Source organism: Pangasianodon hypophthalmus, chromosome 8 (assembly GCF_027358585.1).
Source record: "Pangasianodon hypophthalmus isolate fPanHyp1 chromosome 8, fPanHyp1.pri, whole genome shotgun sequence".
Taxonomy (NCBI): domain Eukaryota; kingdom Metazoa; phylum Chordata; class Actinopteri; order Siluriformes; family Pangasiidae; genus Pangasianodon; species Pangasianodon hypophthalmus.
In genome coordinates, this window is record NC_069717.1 from 13,452,856 (window position 1) to 13,478,973 (window position 26,118).

Genomic DNA, 26,118 nt, shown 5'->3' on the forward strand with positions numbered 1-26,118 from the left:
CCAAAAGTATTTAGTGAGGTCAGGGCTCTGTGCAGCCACTCGAGTTCTTTCACAACAACCTTGGCAAACCATGTCTTCATGGACCTCGCTTTGTACAGGGGGCATTGTTATGATGAAACAGGTTCGGGCCCGTTAGTTCCAGTGAAGAGATATCTTAAACCTACAGCATACAAAGACATTCTAGACAATTGTGTGCTTCCACGTTTGTGACAGCAGTTTGGGGAAGATCCATATACGAGTGTGATGGTCAGGTGTCCTCAAACTTTTGGCCATATAGCGTATATACACATCTATTTCACATGCAGCTCATGGAAGGCATCTGAAATAGGAATGTTCTTCGTTTCTTAATATTTTAGATTCAGTCATATAGAGACAATGGGTCTAACACAATGCCACTCTCTGTATCTGTGTCTGCATTTGGATTTAAACCCAAAGTGAGGTGTGGCCTAAGCTGGAAGCTACAGAAAGTTGTTATTTTTGTTTGTACCTGCCTGCAGAATTTTCTAATGAGTTTAGTTGGTTCTATTTCTTAAAGTGTAAACAAACTAGTAATCTAATTTAAACTTCTCCGGCCCTGACCAGGCAGTTACTAAGGATACTATAAATGCATTGAATCATATTAACATTAATGTACATCACATTTATAAACATGGTCTTTGTTTGTCCCTCAAGCTTCGTTCACGCCTACGTGTAAGTAAAATCCTCCTGCTTGCAAGACTTTTTTAGTTGTGTCCCATGGGATCCCAGTCCTTATATGCAACCTTATGTACAGTCCTTATGTACAACTAAAGTCTCAACCAGATTCCCTGTGAACCTTTCTGACATGCTTTGATGCATGAAAGTGAAATGTGTAATGCAAACGGAAATGAATAGTGCACCTCCTATTCATAACTTCATTGCTATCTGTTTAGAATCTGTTCAATTGCGATTAATGTATTTGTATTCATTTACATCCCTAATAGAGGCATAGGCTGCAGATTTTTAAATTAAAAAAAAACAAGAATATGGGTTTGGCTCAGTACTGAATTACAGTGCTGAATGATGCAATATGAATTGCATGCACACTTTTAGAGGAATGTGGTCAAGCATTTCTAACCTGATTCATGTGCACCATGCCTTTTGATCTGATTTGTGGCATGACAGCATGCTCGTCTCATTTCCGTAGTTCCTTCACATGCAATGCACAGCTCACAGCTCATTCACACATCTGTGTGTGTGCGCAGAAGAGTGAAGAGGAATGCAGTCATGCATTTCACCAGAGAGAGAGTGAGAGTGAGAGTGTCAGAGCAGGAATGAATGAGGTAGAGAGAGAGAGAAAGGGAATGAGTGGGTTAAGGGGATTGAGAGAGGGATTGCTTGTTCTCCAGTATACTGATATATAAGATCAAAAAAAATTTTTGGGACACCTCTCTCAAAGGTAAAGGTCCTATTTATTTATTATCTAACTGCATGTTTGCTGTTTGAGAATACACCATGCTCTTACTCTGTTTGTGTTTGGTAGAATCTCTGTACTGTAATATTTACAGTAAGCATGTGTGTGTGTAGAAGTGTAGCATATATAATATTTCTTGTCATTTGTTTATGTACATTTGTTCTGTAGTGATACTCTGGTATATTGTGGACTACATATCAACAAGATGTGCCTTGTTCTATGGATATCTTAGTGTCCGTGTGTGGGACACTTCCAAATACAGTTTCCAGCTTTGTAGCAGTAGCACAGCTTTAATAGCAAAGCAGTAAAGGCCTTCAGCATTATATCTCTATTCTGTTTTTTCTGCCTTTTTATCATCATAGCTTGAGTCTTTGTAAATCTCTGTATATCTAATTATCTACGAAATCATAAATGGCTATCGTTTCTAACTATATCTTTGTAGGTAAGTTTATTGAGTACTTTATCTCAATATGAGTTTTTTATGGAAGGCTTTATGTAAATGTTGCTAGAAAATAAACCCTGAACCCATCAGGGCTTGAACGAAGTGAAGTGTAATGTACCGGAGCGAAGCAACGCTCAATAATTTACCAGTTTGGACTAGCACTGTGCAGCTGCAAGCCTGCTTTGGTGCTTGCTGTGGGGGTAGAGGGTAAACGGAAGGAGCAGGATGTTCTCCCTCCTCTCACTTTGCTTATGTTCTTTTACTGAATTCTCATTGCACTGATGCTGAGGAAAACAGTAGGAAGAACACAGAAAAGATGGCACACATCATTACGGTACCCTTAAAGAGAGCTTCATCTCCTTAATAATGAAACTTGTTATTGGTTAAGAAGGAGAAACAGATCAATAATGCTTTTATACACTGTGGGTTTTATTTCCTTCTCCAGTTTGTGGGTAGACAGTGATGAAAGGACATTTAGAGAAATACAGTGATGAGAAATCAAGAGGAACCTTTGACCCTATTTAGACCTGCTTTTTTTTGCATCTTGTGTCTGGATTGTGTCCTGATAAGCTTTTAACCACATGCATTCACACTTGTAGACCAGTGCATCCCTGCGCAGGCAGACTGAGATCTGATAGCCCTATTGCACGTTAATATGCAAATAAGCTCATTACCTTCAAACACCAGCTTCCACTGTTTGTCATTTTTCGTTGTTTTATGAATAAGATGGTGGCTGAACCAAATATAGTGATTCATAGTGACCTTTTTTTCATCTGGCTAATGTTTTAAAAGCACAAACATCAGCAGTAATGGAGCATGTGTGTCACCTATTGGGAGGGGTTTTGACCGTCAAATGTAGTTTGACAAGACGAATGCATTTACACATTGCTAAACCACCTCCTGAAGTGGTTTTGGCGATCAGATTTAAATCTGTTGCAAATGAGTCTTGTGTGCATTTAAACTTATATTTTGATATGGATAATCTATTCAGATATAAACTTGATATGAAGGAAATGATCCAGTATAAATGGGTCTTTGAGGAAATGAAAGGGGGATGGGTGTAAGAGAGGAAACATAATATATAGTTAATATATTGTTAAGTATATAGTCGTTAATATGAAGAAAAATTTAAAAACTCAATTTTATTCTGTGTATAACTGTTTAATTAGATTCCAATTGCAGTCAATAATGCAAATAAAGAGGAAGAAAGGATAAACATTTTATGTATTATTGTCTGTTCCAACTGAGAGGAGAGCTGAAAGAGCTGAGAGTGTGGGGGGTGAGAGAGAGAGAGAGAGAGAGAGATAGTCTCCACCCCACTGTCCCCTCTGAGCACCACCCAAATATATTTCTGTAAATCTGTGGGAAACAGTGCATGATGTTCAAATGTTTGTATGAAGCTCAGTGACCTATGGGTGAACGATCTGAGCCTGAGTCCACACAGTTACTAGCAAAAGTATAATGGAACTAAAGTCCATATATGTTTTTAAGACACAAAAATGCTCCTAGTCACTAATTTTTTAATGTTCCACAATCATTCGAGTGCGTTTTTGACGGTACATGTTTATAGCTATTCATTAGAACACACAAAGGCAGTCAGCGTGTTGTCAGTAATTGTAATAATCAACACTATATGGTTCCCTTTCTACTAAAGTGTGTAGGAACTTTGTGTAGGATTAAAAGACCATGCTGTGCATGGATTTGTGAAGTGGTAATTTGTTAATATGTTTTGGAAGAAGTGAGTACATGGAAGGTTAATCCGGCTGATTAAGCCTTGGCTGTCAGGCAGTCATGAAAGGGAATGAAGCAGCAGATCAAGGAACACACATCAAAGCCACCGAGGCTGTTGGTGCAGTATGCACTATGTTGGGAAGTTTTTATTCTCTTCTTTGCTCCAAGAAACATAACGTTTTTATGTTTGTTGGAAGAAACACAGTACTTTATTTCCCCTGCCGAAAAATCCTGTGTGGTCTAACCAGCTACTCGCTGCTAAAACACAGGCCGAGCTGGTCTAGCGGGTAGACCGTCTTTTCCAGCTTATAAGTGTTGAAAAAAAAGAAACATTTCTGAATTACCACTTCCAGTGCTACATCAAAGATGTAACAAAAATTAGGCAATTTGGAAATCTCAAACATTTATTGATCAGTTTAGTCAAGCAATTAGGAACCTGGAAAATTATTTAACATCTGGCAAAGATGAGCTACCGTTTTGACCAGCTCGGCCTGTGTTTTTGCAGCTGGTAGCTGGTCAGATCATGCTGGATTTTTTTTTTTCAGCATGGCCTTCGGTTCGAGATTCAAATTAAAATTTATATTCTCCATATATATATATATATATATATATAATTCTACTAGTCGCTAAAAAAATACTGGAATAACATGAGACATCCAACACAAGATGCAAGTAGAAAAGTGCTCAGCTACCCTTAAGAGTTACCATGGCAACTTTCCACCATGACAGTAAGATTCAATTAACTTGTGTCTAAAAAATAAATAAATTACTAAAAGCTAATTACTGAACTGATTTGTGCAAACCACATCATGCAGTGCCCTCCAGAATTATTGAAATTATTAAAAATGAGCAAAAATGATTAAAATAACATTTTAAAAAAAACTGTGTATTTGAAATCCCCAGCATATAGCCTCTGAACCACAGAGTCTAATACCTCTCTGTTCATCTTTTGTTAGCAAGAAGCTAGCCAGATAACTGTAATCAGTGATGTACATTTTTCTCCTCAAAACAATGAACTGTACAGTCAGTGCTATAGATCAGAAATTAAAAATTACGGGTCAGTATACTTGTCCCATTTATTTTGTGAACATTATTTGAATGTGTACAAAACTATTGTTTTTTTTTTCAGATTCACAGAGCTTTCTTTTCCTGAAATTTTTACCGACAGGACATATTCGGTCCATATTTATAGGCTGAATTGTTTTTAAGTTATTGAATTTAAATTTTTAATTAAACCCATTGAATTCAAGAGAACAGTTGAATAGGCTAATAACTAGAAGAGCTCATTACTAAATATAATAACCTTGATAATAGTAGTTTATAATTTCCACCACTGTGACTGGAAAAAAAAAATCAGACCTCCTGGTTATTCTTCACAGACCCTTGGGGGTCCCTGAGCTCCACTTTGAGAACCATTGCTGTAAGAAAAAAAATAATAAAAAGAACCATTGCTTGAGGGCAGCAGACCTCCAGAGATTGGTTTCCTGTTCTAGCATACTAAAGTCATTTAATGAAAGTCTGATTGAGTCAGCCATGTTTGACCTTCCAGTACTGCAGTTTTGACACCCCGCTGTAGTTGGTCATACAGAAAACACCCAGAATAGGAGGCTCATTATGATGTTAAATCAAATCCACGCCTGAGCAAATATAGCAGCTTTGTTTTTGTTTTGGTACATTATCAAGCCTTCAAACGCATTGATTGACAGCCAACAAAAACAACAAACACACCAAGGACACTCATCCTTATCAGCCACGTTTAGGGCTGTGCAGAAACCCAGTGACTACCGTGAATCAGATATTCTGTAGGACCAATAAACACGCCACTGAACGAAGCGGCAAGGACACGCATAATGAAGACTCAAGGAAAGGAAGAGGTGAAAGCTGCACATTCAAAGCACAGTCCCAGTTAAGAGTTTCATTTCCTGGAATAGTATTAACTGCAGTAATAAACTGAAACTGAAAATAAAGATATGTTATAAAAAGTCAGGAAATGAAAAGATTTTAAATGGATTATTGGAGGAAAAATGAATGCAAGGGGAACTACACTATATGGCCGAAAGTTTGTGGCCACCTGACCGTAACACTCATATGTGCTTTTAGAACATCCCATTCCAGACGTAGTCTTTCCTTTGCTGTCATAATAGAGATGCCTCTAGATTTGAACTCTCTTCAGGCTACTCAAGTTCTTCCACATCAACCTTGGCAAACACTGCTTTGTGCAGTGGTATTGTCATGCTGGGACACGTTTGGGTCCCTTAGTTCTTAGTTCCCTTAGCGAAGGGAAATCTTAATGCTACAGCATACAGAGACATTCTGTGTAATTGTGTTTCCAACTTTGTGTCAACAGTTTGGGGAAGATCCACATATGGGTGTGATGGTCAGGTGTCCACATACCTTTGGCCATATAGTGCATGTCCAACACTTACTGGCATAGTGTACATGCATAATAAAGATGTATGGATCATACAGGGAACATCTGCAAGGATTACAGGTTACCCACTTGATAAAACTTAATAGGAAGAACCACAGGGAGTGCTGAAAAACAACAGAGCTACAGTCCTGTGGGACTTTTACATCCAGACATACAAACAACGATGAACGAGCAAGATATACACCAATCAGCCATAACATTAAAAACCACCCGCCTAATATTGTGTAGGCACCCATGTGCCACCAAAACAGCTCTGCCCCATCGAGGCATGGACTCCACAAGACTTCTGAAGGTGTCCTGTGGTATCTGGCACCAAGATGTTAGCAGCAGATCCTTTAAGGTCCTGTAAGTTGTGAGGTGGGGTCTCCATGGATCGGACTGGTTTGTCCAGCACATCCCACAGATTCTCGATCAGATTGAGATCTGGGGAATTTGGAGGCCAATTCAACACCTTGAACTCTTTGTCATCAAACCATTCCTGAACAATTTTTGCAGGGTGGCAGGGCGCATCATCCTGCTGGAAGAGGCCAATGCCATTAGGGAATACCATTACCATGAAGGGGTATACTTGGTCTGCAACAATGTTTAGGTGAGTGGTACAAAGTAACTCATAGTAAAAGTAACATCCACATGAATGCCAGGACCCAAGGTTTCCCAGCACAACATTACCCAGAGCATCACACTGCCCCGACAGCTTGCCTTCTTTGCATAGTGCATCCTGGTGCTATCTCTTCCCCAGGTAAGTGATGCACACACACCCAGCCTTCCACGTGATGTAAAAGAAAATATGATTCATCAGACCAGACCACCTTCTTCCATTGCTCTATGGTCCGTGCCCATTGTAGGTACTTTCGGAGGTGGCCATGGGTCAACATGAGCACTCTGACCAGTCCGCAGCTATGCAGCCCCATACACAGCAAGCTGCGACGCACTGTGTATTCTGACACCTTTCTATCATAGCCAGCATTAACTTTTTCAGCAATTTGTGCTACAGTATCTCTTCTGTGGGTTCGGACCAGACGGGCTAGCTTTAGCTCCCCACGTGCTTCAGTGAGCCTTGGGTGCTCATGACCCTGTTGCTAGTTCACCTGTTGTTCTTCCTTGGACCACATTTGGTAGGTACGAACCACTACATACTGGGAACACCCCACAAGACCTGCCATTTTGGAGATGCTCTGACCCAGTAGTCTAGCCATCACATTTTGGCCTTTGTCAAAGTCACTCAGATCCTTACGCTTGCCCATTTTTCCTGCTTCCAACACGTGAACTTTTAGTACTTTTCACTTGCTGCCTAATATATCCCACCAATAGACAGGTGCCACTGTAACGAGATAATCAATGTTATTCACTTCACCTGTCATTGGTTTTAATGTTATGGCTGATCTGTGTATATTCCCTATAGCTGCTAATATAGAAAAAAAGGAGGAAATGACAGCAGTGATGATAGCTGTGGCAAGAGCATGTAAGGACATGTATATAAATAGCAATATTAGGAGCTGGACTATTTAGATTCTTTTTATGTAATCCAGTTTGTGTAGGGATGAATGGAAAACATCAATCTCACTGCAGAAGAAAAAATCCAGAAATAGTACTGGGCCACATCAGCAAACTCTGAGGAATTTTAATACAGGTAGGGCTTGATTTGTCAGTGATGCAAGGGGATACTTTGCCTCTGGTTAAAAAAAAATATATGTATGTCAGACCAGCATGAGAAATGCATACTTTTTCTACAAAAGTGCAGCAGAAAGGCAAAGTCACTACTACAACATGAATTTTATAAACTTGAGTTTATATATTAACACAAACTTAATGTCTTAAAATGGATTAGCGCTATACTGCAGTAATTAAGCTAATCAATTGGTAGGCTAGCCAACTAATTACCTGTTTCATATGTGTTTTCCTGTGCAGGTAGATGTCATTTTGTCCATGTTTAGGCTGTTCCTTCAGTTTTAATTTTTACTTACACTAAAATGAATCTATTTGCTCACTTAGTGCTGGAGACTCTGATGCTGAACTTGAATGTGCTCAGCATAGTACGCACTTTAATCAGGTCAAGCAGGCTTTATTGTCATTCCTTTCATCACAGACAGATATAATGTCAGGAATGAAATATTGTTCACAGTGCTGTACTTAACATGAAACGATATCAGACAAGAGGTTTAGTAACATAGTGACACAGTGCAACTGTCAATAAGCACAGTAAATACAGACTATACAATATACTATAAACAATACTGTAAACAAACAGTTCATACAGTACAAAGCAAACTCTATTGTGCAAGGGTATTGAGAGTGTCCTGATAGGGGTCCTCTGTGTGCTCAAGTACCTGCCACTTTGCCCTTTACACTCACACACACACACAAACACACACATATATGTCACATTTGTGCAAACTGGTCTTGCATATCAAAGTGTTTGTAGGGGCATGTTACTCACGGACAGTCGTGATGCATGTACTGTTTTTCTGCCCCACTGTCACATTTTTATTGAGCTGTATTGTGATTATAGCTGCCAACTTTGCCTGTCCCCTTCCCCAAAGCTTACAAGGTTATATATTTGGGCATTTGTTTTCTTGATAAAATAAAAGAAATGTGCTGTCATAGCCATAGTACATGTGGAACACACGCAGTGTGGATTGAATGGACGGTTGCTACACAGTGTGAAGTCAGAGCTAACTAAATAAATACATCGTTGATTGCTAGCATGGTTGCATACTGCGGACGTGTTTAGAAATAAAATGTTCCATGCCGTTGCTTTTGAAGTATATTATCTAGCTTTTGTAGCAAAAAAATAATTATATAACTTCACACATGCCAGCCTAATCATATATAGTGTGGGTTGTAATGTTCTGTTTGAATATCAGTTGCTATTGCTCAGCAGGTTATGCTGTAGGTGGTGTTTTAAAATCTTGATCCATGTGACCTTTTTTCAACTCTAAGTGTCTCTGCACGGCCCTGGTTTGGAGCCATGGGTTTTCTCCCATTTGGCTGTTTTCCAGATACTCTTATCCCTTATCTGAATAAGCTAAATTAACTAATTAATTTCAAAAGCTCTTTATTGACTCTGATTTGGCTTTTACGCTGTGCTTTTTACAAGAATAGTGATATAATGTCTATGGTCAGCTCTATGTGATGTCAGCCTTCCAGGCACTGGAAAGGCTTTTAATGGGTATTAAATGCTTAATGCTTGAAGTGAGACAAAATAAGAACTGATGGTACGAGGTACAGAAGAAGGTAAGGATTTGGAACACGCATTAAAAGTGCTTTGGTCAGAAAAATGGTAGACAAACTGAAATGTGTTAAAATGAACACCTCTTGTAAGGGAAAGATGGCTTGAAGATAATTTAATCTAATATAACTCTTTGCTGAAAGAAGAACTGCTCTCTTTGAATAGCTTTGCTGGGCTTCAGATACTCAGAAGGGCTGCTTACACAACTTCTGCTGTTAGAACTGTCATGCTTGCTGTATAAATACATTCAGTCTTTTAAATATTTGAAAATACAAATAACACCAAAGCTAATTAACTATGAAAAGTGTAGGAATTCCTTTGGTATTTTATTCCAGTGCCTGTTTCAGGTCATTTATCTGTAAAGTGCTTGCTGAAATAGAAAGCACAGATTCCAGCCACCCACTTCTGTGCTTACTTTGCCTCCCTTCATTAGCATCCACAAAAACAGTGTTCAGCCCTTGTTTGCAAGAAAAGATCTTATCATTAACCCCTTAAACTCTCAGCTTAATATTCAGTTCTTGATCTTAGAGCATATTAATAAGCATTTGCATTACATTTACATTTACATTTATGGCATTTAGTAGATGCTCTTTTCTGGAACGACTTACAAAAGTACTTTGAAGTCTCTATCAATAAATACATTCTGATACTGGTTCGCTAGGTCACAAACTAAGAATACTATCAGAAAACCAGAAACTCTTTTGGGGAGGTAATATAGTAAGAAGCACTCAGACAATACAAAGGATTTTTTTTTAATAAAGTGCTAATTTAAGTACTTTATGAAGAGGTAAGTCTTTAGAAGAAGTCTTTGAAAACTGCCAGTGACTCAGCTGTTCGGACATCTAGGGGAAGTTCATTCCACCACCTAGGTGCCAGAACAGAGAAGAGTCTCGATGCATGCATGCCTTGTACCCTGAGAGATGGTGGGACCAGTCGAGCAGTGCTAGAGGATCAGAGAGAGCATGCCGCAGTGTGTGATGTGATACGTTTTGCATTGATGACATGTCTTAAATACATCTGCTTATTGAAACTTTCCTTTATTAGCCCTGCTTGATATAAAGTTATATGTTTTTTTCACTCAAAATTTGGTTGGTTTTAAGCCATTAAGCTGTGGTGAACTGGGTGTGGAAGGCGGTTTGTGCCCGTTTCATTCGGTCCATACAGTCTTGTGAAATTAATATTGAAACAGCTTATAGTGTGCTACTACTCAACATTTCCACACTGCTTTTCCCCCTAATATATATTTTTAAAAACTTTAGCTACTAAAATAAAGGCTGTTATCTGGTAGTGGATAGTTTGTTAGCCCTTTGTCATGTCTACGCCAGACTCGGCATCAAACTCCATATCCCAGAATGCACCACAAACTATAAACATTGACTCCTTGGACTACAATGCCCACATATCACACCTCAATGTCATGTATACATTCACCTGATTACTGATTGCATAAACCCGGACTCTATTACCATTCACTTCTATATAAGCTCACTCTAAACATATACTTGCTGTGAAGAATACAGCCAGCTCTAGCCTTCATTCTGATTACTGCTTATGGTTTTGATTCTGGATTGTTTACCTCATTTGTGATTTTTCTCTTGATCTCTGATATCCTGATTGTTCATCGCCTGACTTTATGCATGTCTCTCCATAACTGTCACCGTCTCTGCCACCTGATGCCCTTCTTTTTTATTAGAATCATCCTATTGTACCACGGCTATCATTGTTAATCAATAGAAAAGAAAATAATACATTAAAAAAATGTAATAGTTTTAGTTTATGGCCCTTAAAAGCCCCAGGCAGAATTTGAGGGTGATTCCACTGCTCTAATGTACAGTATGTATGAGTTAGCAGGGAAAGAGGAGCTTTTCAGGTCTGTCAGGTTTTTTCAGGTTTTTCTTCATACTTGTTGATTTCTGTAAGGGTTGATTGCACATACACCAAATGATCGGTCTGATACCACATGACCAAGGTGGTCTCGGTCAAAAAAATAAAAGCTGACATCACATGAAATGTTTTAATTTAGATTTAATTTAATTGTCAACTAATTTATTGAGTACGGACTCTGTGTTCTCCGTGCTCGAGTGACTTGTGAGAATTCTGCACGCACTTGGTAAAGGATTGTTTACCTTTTTCCGTTGCCATGCCGTGTGCTTACGCACAAAACCAGCTCTTTTTATTTCACACTCTGCTTTGTTACTAATTGCACCCATGGTCATACAGACACCAAAAATAAACAGTATGACAGTCTTATGCTTTTTAACATTTTGACTTTCATTATGTTATACTTTCAAGCAGTATTGTGCTGGACAACTTATATTCACATATATTCAGTGGCATGGAAATAACATTTATAATATTAACTAATCACCTTATGTATAGAACCTTGGCCTCTAACCGCAAAAGTAGCTTTCATTTATTCATTTCATTTATTATATTAGCAATGTTAACATATTATTAGATATTCTTTTACCTTCTTACTAAAAATATTGCCAAGATCTCAATGACATCCAGCTCCATTTTTCACATTCTTGTATAAGTGTATATATATAGCCAGTTTAATGTGATCTCATTTTCACCTTGGCTTTCTTCAGCACCTTGGACAGATCCTCATAAGCACGTAGAGAACTTTATTCCTCTTACCCATCAGTACATGTAACTCTTTATTTACCTACCACCATGATAAAAATGCTGGAAAAAAAAAATCTGAAGTTAATTGTTGGGGTCTTAGCATGGTGCTAACTCTTTAATTAATTCCCTTTCTCAGAAACTCTGCACTTACTGTTGGTATATTATATGGCTTATTATTACTGTGTATATATATGTGTGTGTATGTGTATATAAATAAATACACACACACACACACACACACACACACACATATATATATATATATATATATATATATATATATATATATATATATATATATATATATATATACATATATATTGTGTGTGTGTATAGTATGAGGGAATCACTTTTTCTGCATGGGGCGTAGGGGAATTTGCACATATGTGCATCCCTGTGTGTGTGTATTATGAGGGAATCACTTGCGTATTTGCATGGGGTGGAGGGGGCTTTGCACATATGTGCGTGTGTGTGTGTTTGAGCATATGTGAATGTGCATGGGAATATCTGCACTTTGAGCCCTCCTATCTTGCGACAAATTCAATAAGACAGTGTGAAACCTTGGTTGCCACAGCAACACCACTCTCGACTCCGGTTCGCTGCACCCTCCCACATCCGTTACTCGGTAACCGTTACCAAGCAACCCCTTACCCCACCCCAACCCCCTCTCTTCCATTTCTCTGTCTCTTTCTCCAGTCTGACTTGATTAGGAGAGAATGACAACATAGGGACGAAAGAGAAGGGATGGATAGAGTGACAGCCATGGAAGGAGAGATATAAAAAGTAGAAATGCAAGAAGGAGGGAGGAAGAGATTACAATTACAATTGATGGTTGCAAACTAAAGAAATAAGGAGAAAGGAAATGCTGAGAGATTAATTATAAATATTAGGAAATAAATAGTAAGGAATGGGAGAACATGGTCCATGTTATCATTTTCTATTGTTCATCAAGCCCTATTTGTATTTTTATTTTGTGTTAGTTTTCTACAGTATCTTTGACATAGTATAGATTAATTGTAGGGGTTTAATAAGCTGATTTAACAAATAGTTCTTGCTATATGATAGGCTATTATTTTGTCCAGTTTATGTGGTGTTAAGTAACATTTCTTTGATGTAAACTTTGTAAAGGTAAACTTTAACTAGAAGCCAACCGAAACTGGACAGCTGAAGACTAGAAAAAGATCAGGTGACTTTATATTCTTCAGCTGTCCAGTTTGGATGAGCCTGGGCCCATGACAGCCTCAGATTCCTGTTCTTGGCTGTGGAACCCTATGTGATCTTCTGCTGTTGAAGCCTATCCGCCTCAAAGTTCAATATTTTGTGCATGCTGAGATGCTTTTCTGCTCACCGTGGATGTAAAGCATGATTATATGAGTTATTGTATCCTTCCTGGCAGCTCGAACCAATCTGGCCATTTTCCTCTCACCTCTCTCATCAAACAAGGCGCTTTCACCCACAGAACTGTTGCTCACTCAATGTTTTTTGCAATTTTTTTTTTTTTCGCACCATTCTGTGTAAACTGTAGGCTCTGTTGTCTGTCAAAATCCCAGACAGACAGTTTGTTGCACCAACAACCATGCCACAGTTAAAGTCACAGAGATCACACTTTTTCTGCATTCTGATGTTTGACATGAACATTAACTGAAGCTCATGACCTGCATGATTTTATGCATTGTGCTGCTGCCACATGTTTGGCTGATTGGATAACTGTATAAATGAGCATAAATGAGGTGTACAGGCATTCCTATTAAAGTTGACAATGAGTGTACATCTTTACAAATAAAAAACTATCTAATTAAAACAAGTAATATTTCTTCATGTCATCATAGTTCATGTGATCATAGTTCTTAAACGTAAACTAGGGTGTTAGCTAGCTAATTCAGTCTTTGTGGCTAAAAGGATCTTTACAAATCCTTAAAAATCTCCTAAAATGGACAGATATGTTGTCAGTAAAAGAAAATCACAAGAGGAGGAACATCCAAGCACAAATCAGACAGAAAAAGTTCCAAAGTGGGAAGTGTTCTGTAAGTACAGTGAGGAATGTTTAATATTTGGATTTACGCACATGGACAGTGACAAGGCTGAACCCCTGCCCAAGTGTGTGAAATGTTTAATGAAATGTTTAATGTTCTAATGAAAGCAGTAAGCCAGTTTTCTTAAAAAGCATTTGAAAACAAAACATGAAAACCTGGCCACAAACCCACAAAACCAGTCTCACGTTTCAAAGTAAGGTTTAATGCTTAAAACAGCAGCTAAAAAAATTTCAACAAGCAAATGTTTCACTTGAAGTAAACCTGCTTGAAATTTCAGTGGATATGTGAGGCAAATAATTCAGGTTGAAGTGGTTCAGCTGAAAAAAAATTTTTTAAAAAAGGTTGGGAACCCTCGGTTTAGCACATGGTTCAGTTAAAGCCAGCTGACTTTTTTTTCCACTCAGAGTTGCTATGTCCACAGAAGCTTTTCATTTTAAGGACATCTATATTATTATTGTGTGATAAAGTAGAGGTACATTTGTATTAGGCTCCTGCTTTTTGCTTTAGGTTATAAAACCCTTGAAAGACAGGAAACTCTCTAGGCTGTCATCTCTTAGGTATGAAACTCATTGGAGATTGTAAATGCTCCCAAAGACTACTGCTTGAAATGCATTAGATATACTGTATATCAGGACATAGAGTATATTGTCCTGTAGTCAATACACTATAATATAAAAAAAGCCATAAGTCACTTTGGATAAAGGCATCTGCCAAATTAATAAACGTAAATGTAATTAATCTGTATGTATACAAATATTAAAATTAATGGAATAAGGAAGCATCATCAAAATGGAGGTTAATGCAGAATTATACAGCTACCCCGGAACAAGGATGAAAGATGGAGGTTGATGCGTCCTCTCGGCCGTTGTCATAATGAGAATGCCAGTGTGAGGAGGAGAGGCAGTGATTTTGCTTGTGTCCCTGCTGGGAGGGATGTGCGTTCTGAATGTGCTTCATTGGTCTAAGTGCACTGGCACAAGGCCACTGAAAATTGATTAATTAATTTGTGTGTGGCTTACTTGAGTAGCCTTGAAAAAACTTCAAACACTCAGACTAGCATGTGGTTCAGCTATGACTCTGTGTGACTCAGATGATGATTGAGCTTCCTTAGAGAAATAGAGCATAGAGAAATAGTAGTAAGCTGCACCATTGTGATCATTTCTGACTTAATGTAAGGAATGCGAATGATCGAACCTTTTTTTAAAGGACTTTTTGAAGTGTACTAACTGTAAACATTTGTTGTCTAAACTTCTCCCTTTTGTCAAGCATTTGCTTAAAAATGTTCAGTCATTCCTGAATAGGGTATATCATATATGTGCACAATCATGGAACATTACAACAGCATATAAAAATAATCCAAATACAAGCCTATTTTCTCTTCACAAGCATGCTGAAAGTTTCTTGTTCTGTCTGCATGTGGTGGTCAACTGCTAAAGATTTCATTTATATGTTTCTTTTATATGGCACCTCAGACAAGAATATATATATATATATATTGGAGCTGAAAGACCCAAACCTGTTTCAGCATGACAATGTCCCTGTGCACAAAGCGAGATCCATGAAGACATGGTTTGCCGAAGTTTGAGTGGAAGAACTCGAGTGGCCTGCACAGAGCTCCAACCTCAACCCCACTGAACACCTTTGGGATGAACTGGAACGCTGACTGCACCCCAGACCTCCTCACCCAACATCAGTGCCTTACTAATGCTCTTGCGGCTGAATGGGCAAATCCCCATAGCCACGCTCCAAAATCTAGTGGAAAGCCTTCCCAGAAGAGTGGAGCTTGTTATAACAGCAAACTCTGTGTTAGTGACCGGTTCTGGAGTGGGCGCATATCAGTGTGATGGTCAGGTGTCCACACATACTTTTGGCCATAGAGTGTATCTTCCAGTAACCTCCATTAACCCCAACTTTTTATTTATTTATTTATATATTTATTATTATTATTATTTGTTGAATACATTAGTACCTTTGAGTAGTAGGCTAAATGCTAAAGGCTTCTAAACATTTTGTTACTGACTAGAAATTTGGCAGTGCGTTATTCGAAAGGATTTTACCTGAACGAATCAATGAGTCGAATCATTTAACTGAACCGATTTTTTTGATTCATAAAAAGAATCATTTTGTACATCACAACTGATATGAGTGCTGTGTCACGCTGAACGCGCGCGAGCCAGATTTTACCGCGGGAGGGAGAGAGAGAGAGAGCGAGAGGGAAAGAGAGAGAGAGAGAGAGGAAAAGAAATGGAGAGAGAGAGATGCTTTGACGTTTCCCCTCAGCTCTCTGGCAGGAGTTCAGATCACAAACCCGCGCTGTAATGGACGCCGGAGACAAATGAATGCTAAATCATTAGCCGTTAAAGCGCGTGAACGGTTTTAGCAACAATGTGGTGCATCAACTGCGCGTCGGATAAGACTCCTGCTATTCTCAATAACAAGCTTGTTTACTGGTAAGACGCCTGTGTTGTTCGTTATGTTTAGTTTTGTTTATTTTTGGTTTGTTATCAGAATTGGTCTTATATTAAGGTAGTAATTGTAATCCTACGGCTTGGCATCTCCTGTGTAAGTGGTGTAATAGCAGCTGGAAAAGGACACAGCGTCACAGCAATGTTTGTGCACACACACGCGCGCGCGCGCACGCACGCACGCACGCACTGCAAAACAAGTAAGCGTGTGTGTGTTGGTGGTGGTGCTGTGTGTTCCAGTGTTCCTTACACTACAGGACAGCTTGACAGGGAGGTTCACATGTAAATGCAGCACTTACAGCATGTGATATTGTGTTATGTCGATGTTAGTCTGGTGGACTGTGGTGCTGTTACTCAGACACAGAGGATGTGTGCAATCAGCTCACATACACATGCACACTGGGAGAGCTGCAGGCTGTCATCATATCACTTAAGCATGAAGAATCCATGCAGTGGGAACATGACATTTGAATCACATTGTAAGCTTTATGCGCAGTGAACAGAACGCACTATGGCAACTGTGGCGAAAAAAAAAAAAAAAAAACAGGTGTGAAAACATCAGTGGCATGTTAGATGTTAGGTCAATACAGAAATGATAAAAATACGCTTTCTGTTGTCCGGTTGGATTGAACGCACAGCTGTGGGATAAGATCAGGGCAGTATGGCGGTGCGGTGGGTAGTTTTGCTGCCTCAGAGGTCCAGGGTCCCCGGTTCCGTCCAGAGCTGGGGTTACTGTCTGTGCATGTCCAGGTGCTGTCTTTCGCATGTTCTTTGTGTGTCTGTGTGAGCTCTCCAGTTTCCTTTCACCTCCCAAAAACATGCATGTGGATTTGCTATGTTAAATTTCCCCTAAGTATGAATGAGTGTGTGAAGGTGATAGACTGGAGTCCTATCACCCTGCCTCTTGCCCAGTGTTCTCTTGCCGGGGTAATCTCCGGATCCACTGCAACCCTGACCGGGATAAAGCAGTTACTGAACGTTAATGATGTATAAAAAAATGGATGAGTTCAAAATTTTCAGTGTTCATTCAGTTCTCTGTGCACAAAGGCATCTGTTTCGTTTTTTCGGCAGTAACAGCAATGGACATGCTCGAACTAACACTGTAATACTGATGTGCTGTTAAAACTTGAATTACAGTATAATGAAGTGGAGGTGTGTGTAACCGTACATGTGAGACATGCGTGATCTTTTGTGTCCACGTCCTGCGCTGTTATGCAGTGCATTATTTTTTTTTTTGACAGTCTCACTGGTCCATCTGGATTTAAACACAGTAGGTGTAAAGCGAACACTCCTGGTGTTAATCCAACACTGTAGGTGTTAATCCAGCATGTTTATTCAGTGCTGCAGATTGTGCAGTGTGTATTTTAATCTCAGTGTGATTGCTTCTCTGTAATGTGCACCAACACTGTTTCGTAAATGGACTTGACATCACTGACAATGTATTAATACTGATGCTGTCAAAATATTGGGTTTATAGCCTTGTTCAGAAAGCAGTATCTTTACATTAGTCCACACTGCAAAGAATGACAGCACATGAAAATATCAGGAATATAGTCAGATTATTAGAATCAACCAAATATATGATTATTACACATTTCTAGACAATTTTTTTTTTTTTTTACTAATTTCAAGTTTGAAATTCTTATTTCAAGTTTAATAAATAATAGTCTTATTTCAAGTAGGCTAATTATTCTAATGTTAAGCATTTATTTCTAGAAAGAAGCAAGATTATCTGCCAATAGAATAAGTCAATTTAAAGACTGAAATGTGTAAAATCATCTAAAAACAGGCTGAATAATATTGTATTTGACTTGAAACAATCTCATAATAAGAAATATTAGATACATTTGCCTATCTTCTGGATATTTTCACTTGCTAAGTTACGTTTTGTTTTGTTTTTTACAGTGTGCTACTGAGTGATTTTATTTCCATTCTATTTGAATCATGTTGCTGGTTTTTGATATTAAGGTTGCTTTTAACATCTATAAAAAAAAATTGAAAAATGAGGAAAAATGAAGTCCATCATTATTGATTTTATATATATATATATATATATATATATATATATATATATATATATATATATATATATATATATATATATATATATGTGTGTGTGTGTGTGTGTGTGTGTGTGTATTTTATTTTATTTTATTTTTTTTCAATTCAATTAACATCCAATTAGCTGTGTTTTTGTGAGTAGCAATGGATTTGGAATTATTGATAGCTGTAATATATAAATAGTGTACATATAAGTGTGCTGTGTTGTAACTTAGCATGATATTCATGATATATTGTAATATTACCCATCCCAAAATCTAAGGAAGGCAATCACATTCAGCAATCAAAAAATAAGGGCTGCTTTTGAAGAGTGTCTAAAAAGTGTAGATGGCATGGCTGTTATCACATCGTTTCCTTACTGTCTTCGCCGAGAGCTCATTAGAAGGAGAATCATCAAAGTTCATCAAAGAAGATGTTACAGGCTGATTAAATGCTCTGTTATTATGACAGCTAGTTATTAAATTTTACTTTATATTCATATATGCCAGAATATCATGCAGATTGTAGTGTTCTACAGTCTTAGAAAATGTAGAACTCTTTCCGGTTCTTCGGTTGTCTTTAAAAGAGTTTCCCTGAGAGAAAGGGTTCTAAATAGGAAGTTAAGAACACTTAATTATCCAATGCACCCTTAAAGAACTTTGAAAAACTTTTTTTTATGTGTATAAATGATGTAAACTTATAATGTAATTATAGGTTCTATAAACATTAGGTTTATTAAAAAAAAAAAAAGCAACCCACTGGAAGCCCATTCATACAGTGCTGTCTAGATGCGAGGGAGACCTGCAGATATTTTATAACACACGCCCTGTGAAACTAAATCCTATCCAATTAGGGCTTATGTCTTTTTTTTATTTTATTTTATTCCCTACCCCCCTTCACGTATGACTTCACCCATCCACTTTCTGTGCTGCTGAATATAGCAGTGGAGGACATTCTGTTGCTGCCTGTTACAGTGTAGATGAGACATGTAATGTTTCTTAATATTTGTATCCAAATGCTGTGCTGTTGTGCAGTGTCAATATGTTTTGTAACATTGTTGTCTGTGTTATAACTTTGCAATCGAAGCACGCTGTGTTGAAGCGCAAATGCTGTAACACTGCATGCACTGAGTGTGACTACATGCGGGATGCACATCCTGAACGTACCGTACTGGAGTGTTTCTCCCTCTCCCTCTGTCGTCTTCCTAGCAGGGGACCGTCTGATTCCGAAAGACTTTTCATGTGATCAAACGGCAGATGACGTTTCATTTCTCTTTTATAGGCCGCTCTGAATTAGTGCACTTGTCATGCAGAGAGGGCTGTAGGGATGGAAGGTGCCCTGGTGTACTGCCAAGTTATGTTTCGGGCTTTAGCAGTACTTCCTTGTCATTTTCACTCCAGAGGTGCATCATGCAGAGGTGCATAGAAATGATTTATGAGCTAGCGTGTCATATTCATAATGCACCCTGCTTTACTGAAGTGATACTTAAGTGATCCATATCAATGGATGATGCAAAGGGTTTTCATGGCTTTGATACTGGATCTGTGGTAATTAATTAATAAACTCTCAGTGCCCACGTTGTATAAAGCTGATCAGACATGATTTTAGTGACTGATCCTGTTAAGACTGCTAATTAACCTATTGACTGAATGCCTTATTTTCCTAGCCATCCAGTCACTGCTTAGCAACTGTTTCTCTCTGCTATTACATCATTCAAGCTTTTAGCACTTAGGCCAGCGTTTTCCATGGAGTTATATTGGATTTATAATATAATTCCATTGAAACACGTAACTGGAGGACCCATAAAAGCAACCCCTTATACTCTAATAGAGTATTTCTGCCCATTGCCAGTACGAAACAAAGGGCTTATAGACGTGATGTCTATGTGATACCCCTCATCATCAGCTGAAGACTGACACTATAATGAAAGACGCATCTGTACGCTCAAAATATGGTCATTTTAAAATGATGTTAACGTAGATAATAACAGTGTAATATGGATTGCTCAGCTGTGACTAGCCTTATTGCCGTCTACACTTAATCTGTGCACTAACTCAGTCAACTAGATGAAGTAAGCAATCTAGAGAAGCTCAGGCTAGGAGCAGTTTAGCCATCATCCATTTGAAGTAATTTATCTTGTATGTTTATATTCATTTGCAGACACATTTATCGAAAGAATCTTGCAAATGAGAGTATAACCTACAACACAATCAGCTGAGAGTAAAGGATCTTGCTTAAGGACAGTGGTAGTTTGGTAGTGCTGGGATTTAGTCGTCCAACTAGGCTTGTGTTATACTGATTTTTCCCTGCTCATGATTTACCATTTGAAAAAAATGTAATCCTCCAGAATCATCTAGATGGAAAACAAGCATTTCCACCATTTCAGGTTTAAGGAGAGTAGGAGAAGGCGTACTAATTTCATCAGCCGTGCAGTCAGGAGCTGCGAGAATCGTGAAACATCAGCTGGATGGAGGATTTTTAGGTGATTATGCAGTGATGTGCAGTAAACAGAAAAAAAAAAAAAATACCAGTAATTTTTTATTTTTAATATCTTTTTACAATTCAGTTGTCTAATGTCCACATGGTCAGCATTTTTACTGTTGATGCTGCTGCTCAATGTGTTTGAACGCATCTGAAATTACTGTATTTAATCACTTTCTAATTATCATCACCATTAACATTACTTTGAAAACTTTGTCAAAGTAGGCCTATTTAATCATTTTAGGTCGAAACCTTTTTTTTTCTCTCTCTCTCTCTTTCGACTGAAAACCAAAAGTGCCAGTTTTGACAATTTTTCAGTGGCATCTCAAGTAAATATAAGTAACCGATGTTAACTATATACTTGTAATTGTTGGTTAATAATAGAGTTCAGAAAACCTGTGCAACTCATTCCACATTCCTACTGTCGATTCGCTCATCTTCTATTTTATTAGGGAGAAAAAGATTGTTATTTTAATGTATTTTTGAGTAATAACTTGTACTAACATACTATAAATGTTACATTGTGGATCGAGGTTGGCAGTCTTGTATTATATTATATAATCGGCATAAATTTCACTGGTTATTGTGGCAACGTAATCTCATGTAAAGATGTATAATTTTGTCTAACACCTAGGACTGTTTGCATGTTTTTGTTTCTGTTTGCATGTTTTTTGTTTCTTATTTTGTGTGAAGCTGCTTTGAGACAATGTTCATTGTTAAAAGCGCTATACAAATAAAACTGAATTGAATTGAATAAAGACAGTTAAATCTTTATATTGCACAAGCCTGCTTCCAAATATCTTGAACCTCTACTACTCTGTAATGTATCTATTAGGAGTTTAAGGAAATGCCATTATCTGTATCTATTTAGTGCTCAGAATATTTGTGTCTGTTTTCACATTCGGATTTAAACTGAAAAGTGGGCGTGGTCAGTACCAAAAGTTGGTTGGGGGGGGGGGGGGGGGTGTTTATGCAGTAAATAGTTGTAGTGGGAAGTTTGCTGATATCTGGCTGTTCTTTAAAGCTCAGTAGTAAAGTAAAAAAAAATCTCGCATGGCTTTTTTTTGTTTGTTTGTTTATTTTGTCTGGTGGTATTCCGGACAATACCACCGGAACATTCAATCTGCTCAATCTGTAAAATCGTGATCTATGATGAACTGGGCGATCGAATCCAGAGCACAGGTTCGTTGGTATCTTAAAGGTATCTTTACTGAACTTCAGATGTTTTCTGGGTAATAGAGTGAAACAGCAGAAGAATGAGAGCCTGTGATTAAGCTAAGTGAAGTTAGTGTTCAACAAAGCCAGAGCCCATGGTGGTCTTTACTTTGGTCTTCCAAACAGCAGATTTGGTTTAATCTTTTTAATATTCTGATTTGAAGAGCCTAATAATGGTGAGTGGCTGAGATCATCAAAACAAAAAGAAGTAATTTATGGTAGCTAAACTAGATTGCAAAGAGGGTCTCTTTGTCTCTCTCTCTCTCTCTCTCTCTCCCTTTTTCTTTCCCTCACTTTCTCTCTCTTTCTGGTCCAGATGTGGGCAGCAGGACTGTGGATACACTGCCAAGTCTGTCTGCATGCTCTCAGTGTTGGTTTTAGTCCAATGTCAGAGTATCTCTCTGCAGAGGACAATGTGGTGATTCAGTGTGCTGGGCGATTTTCATAGCTGAGCTCCTTGGTGTAACAAAATGTTGCAATTCACTTTTATATCATTCATTTGCATCGTTTGCTTTGATAGTTCAGTGCTGGAAATGTAATCGTGTGTGTTTTAGCGCCACCATATTGTCTATTACATCTCTTTATTAAAATGACAAGCAGGAAATAGGTTTTAGTTTTCCAATTTGCATAACTTAAAATGTAATGGACAAGCTCTGATGCTCTCACTGCTGCTGTTTAAATACTGAAATGATCTCAGGCATGTGTTTTGCTCTTTCTCTCTCTCTCTCTCTCTCCCTCTCTCTCTCGCTGCATGAGGCATCCTCCGCTCATTCTGCCTTGGCCACCTGTCTGCTCGTCCTGTGCTCCAGCCAATAACAGCGGTTGACTGGTCCTTGTGTACTTTAATGAGATCACACCCATGACTCTCCTCCTCAACTTCCTCCTACATTTCATCATCATAGTTCATCTGCTCATTTGCTTTAATTCTTCTCTCTCATTTTTCTCTCTTTTTCTCCTTTACTGTCTTTCTTAGCTTTGTATGTAGACATGTTATTAAAGATTACTTCCATGGCTCGATTAAGTTTCCTTAGTTTCCATAGTTTTGTTTTGACATGTATGCCCCTGTATATTTGCTCCTGTATATACTTTAATCAGTGAAAACAAAATGGTGGAGGTAATGTGGCTTTCTCTTTCTAAAAGAAACATTTGCTAGATCTCTGAGTCCAGACAGTATTTATGAATTTAAAAATCCCTGCGTCTGATAGAGTAGAGGGGCGGGGCTAATACATTGTGCAGAGCTAAAGGCGATCTACAGTCAGTAATTGTATACAAAATGCTTCTGTCTGATTGGTTTACCTATTAAAATAGCCAGTGATTGTGGCTAAGGTACCTGATTGTTTCATTTGTGCACAATGTGTGTAATCATGCAAATGAATGCCATCACCGAATGCCATCTACAAAGCCTTGATTCACACAGTCGTGCAGTTTCCGTACAGTCAATTACAAGCTCTTAAAATAACATTTGTAGGCTGTATTAGGCTTGGGACGATTGACGATAGTATCAGGAATCACCATGGCTATCAAGTTGGATGAGTTAAATGTTTCGGAAAATGTGGTGCCTGTAGCTTTAAGATCTATAAAAATAACTTGTGTTGTGTCTCGTAATATGTGTTTCCTTTTCTCCTATTTTGTATCCTACGTGAACTTTAATAAGCTGCTGTTTATCTTTGGAGCAGGGCAACAAAACCTCTTTCTCTGATGTATCTTAGTTTCCCCTGTCTGTGCTGCTGAATATCTTCACTTGCAAAACATCAGTGGAGTTTAAATTAAGATAATATGTGTGTTGTTTATCAGGGCTACTTTACTGTGCAAGAATTCAATAAGTATCTCCACTGTTGCTCAACACAGAGCACATACATGCGAACTTTCTGTCATTTTATATAAATGTAATAATGAACTTAGTTAAAGCTGCTAACTTGTTAGGTTTATTTACAGACCTGACTTCAGTTTTGTAAGCATTTCTGACCTTGTTAACAGGTACTTAAAAAAAAAAAAAAAGACTAATTGTGATTGCAGCTTCAGCCGACTCATAATACTTCCAGTATTTTATCTGCTGTAATGAAGTACCATGTACATCACATGTTACTGGTGTCTGGCCACGCCCGCATCTTTTCCCCCTCAAAGCCACAGGCGATACTATTCAGTCTGCAATAGTTCGGGGGCACGAGAGGACGATTGGCATATTACACACAATCTCATAAAATGAGACTATTGCTTTACACTCCTGCTGCTCTCTATTGGCTTAGGTGTTTAGAATGACATTAAGTAGTTATTTTGTGTGCCTTCTTGGTGGAATACTGGCTGTTGAACGCCCGTATCCTTTTTTAATTTGAGGTGGTGGTGCATCACACTCTCATCTATTTAAAATAGCTTCTTTGGCATAGACTGAATTGAAGGCCTTGACCTAAAATGCACAATCCACCTACTGCTCTTCTCTTCTGCTAACTCGCTCTGCATTCCTCTTCTTGCTTCTCACAGCTCTTTTCCATATATTCATACATGTATTTGTTCCATGAAAGTCTATACTGTACAGAAAAAGATCCATACCTGCTTTTTGAGATAGGGTAGACATTAGGAAATGGTGAGCCACATGCTCGTCTGCTTCAAAATAAGAGCAATCGACACGTTTGTGTGTTGTCTCTCACTTATACTTGCAATACATTAGAGAGTGTGCAACACCCAGCTTTCTCACTTGGCATCGTGTGATTTTACACACACACGCAATTCACACACACTGAGATTCAGCTTCAGATTTAAACACTCCGATGACTCAGACAGGTTACTGTACTATTTTAAGAATTAATTAAAAGCATATGATGCTCAGCATGATTAAGGAGTCATAATTAAGCATTAAGACTGTCTCTCTCTCACACACACACACACACACACACACACATACACACACAGACATGTACACAAAACATGTGTAGGCACAAATACTGCAGTATATTATCCAATCTAAGGGCAGTAGTTGCATTTATCAGAGGCAAACCTTGCCAACTAACACACATACACAAACCCCCGAGGGTCTCCATTTGTTGCCAGGGTTCCAAGCTGGGCCTCGGAGCTCTGTACACTCTCACAAACAAGAAGTAGGTCTAGAAATCTCCACAATACACAATATAATAAGCATCCCAGAGAGCACATTCGGTTGCACACTTGACCTAGAGTTATTATGATACCGTGATGGATTTTTACCATTTTGTATTTCTGTCACTGTATATTTTGGTTGTTTCTGGGAGCATAAGTTCAGATAAGTTACATAATGATAGCATAATGGATTTTTCTGTCTGGTTCCAGATTAATGCTAGCGTGGTTCTACTGTAGGGAGAAAACCATTTGATTGTTGAATCGAATGCAGGAAGTGAACCACTAGTGTTTAGTTGTTAGGAGCTAAGTTATCTGCAAATTCAACAAATCTGATAGTTTATTGTTTTAGTCTAGGGGTTCCCAAAGTAAGCTTTTTCTTTTTTCTTTTTTTTTTTTTTTTAATTACAAATGGGGTTGCAAGAGAAATTCACAATCTCCTGTTTTGTTTTAATAAACTATTTTACAGATTACTGGGAATCACTGTTAAACAAGCCCTTTTTTTAAAATAATAGTGCACATTTAATGATTTTAGTCTTTTTCACTATCCTGACATGCTTAAGCACAGTTAACCCAGTTACGCAATAAAAATAAACAAGTTTCTCCATTCATCTGCCTCCACTGTTTCTTCAGCAACATTGAGTGACTCTGACTCAATGGAAAAACAGATGCCAAGAAAACAAATATAAAAATATGTCAAAATGTTGAATATGAATTAAGTCCTAAATTATAAATCCATAAAAAAAATCTAGCCGAAAGCGGCGACCTGCAGGGTACAGGCAAACTTTAAATATAGTGTCCCCAAGTGTCCAGTTCTTGGCAAGGATTATAGAACAGTAAAGAGACTGTAGATCAGGGGTTCCCAAACTAGGGGTCGTGACCCCACGAAAGGTCACTTGATTTA

The 26,118-nt window shown here is 38.2% G+C and overlaps 1 protein-coding gene across 4 annotated transcripts in view; it reads left to right on the forward strand.

Annotated features, from left to right (window-relative positions):
* Positions 1 to 26,118, forward strand: part of LOC113527348 (IQ motif and SEC7 domain-containing protein 2) — an 89,640-nt gene that overhangs the window by 35,245 nt on the left and 28,277 nt on the right. The window contains exon 1 of one of the 4 annotated variants that reach the window (XM_026915087.3): positions 13,737 to 16,376. The exons of the other annotated variants lie outside the window; for them this stretch is intronic. Coding sequence (XP_026770888.3) covers positions 16,312 to 16,376 — 65 coding nt within the window. The 5' untranslated portion in view covers positions 13,737 to 16,311. Of the gene's footprint in view, positions 1 to 13,736; positions 16,377 to 26,118 lie in introns of those variants that run through there. 4 annotated transcript variants of the gene reach the window in all.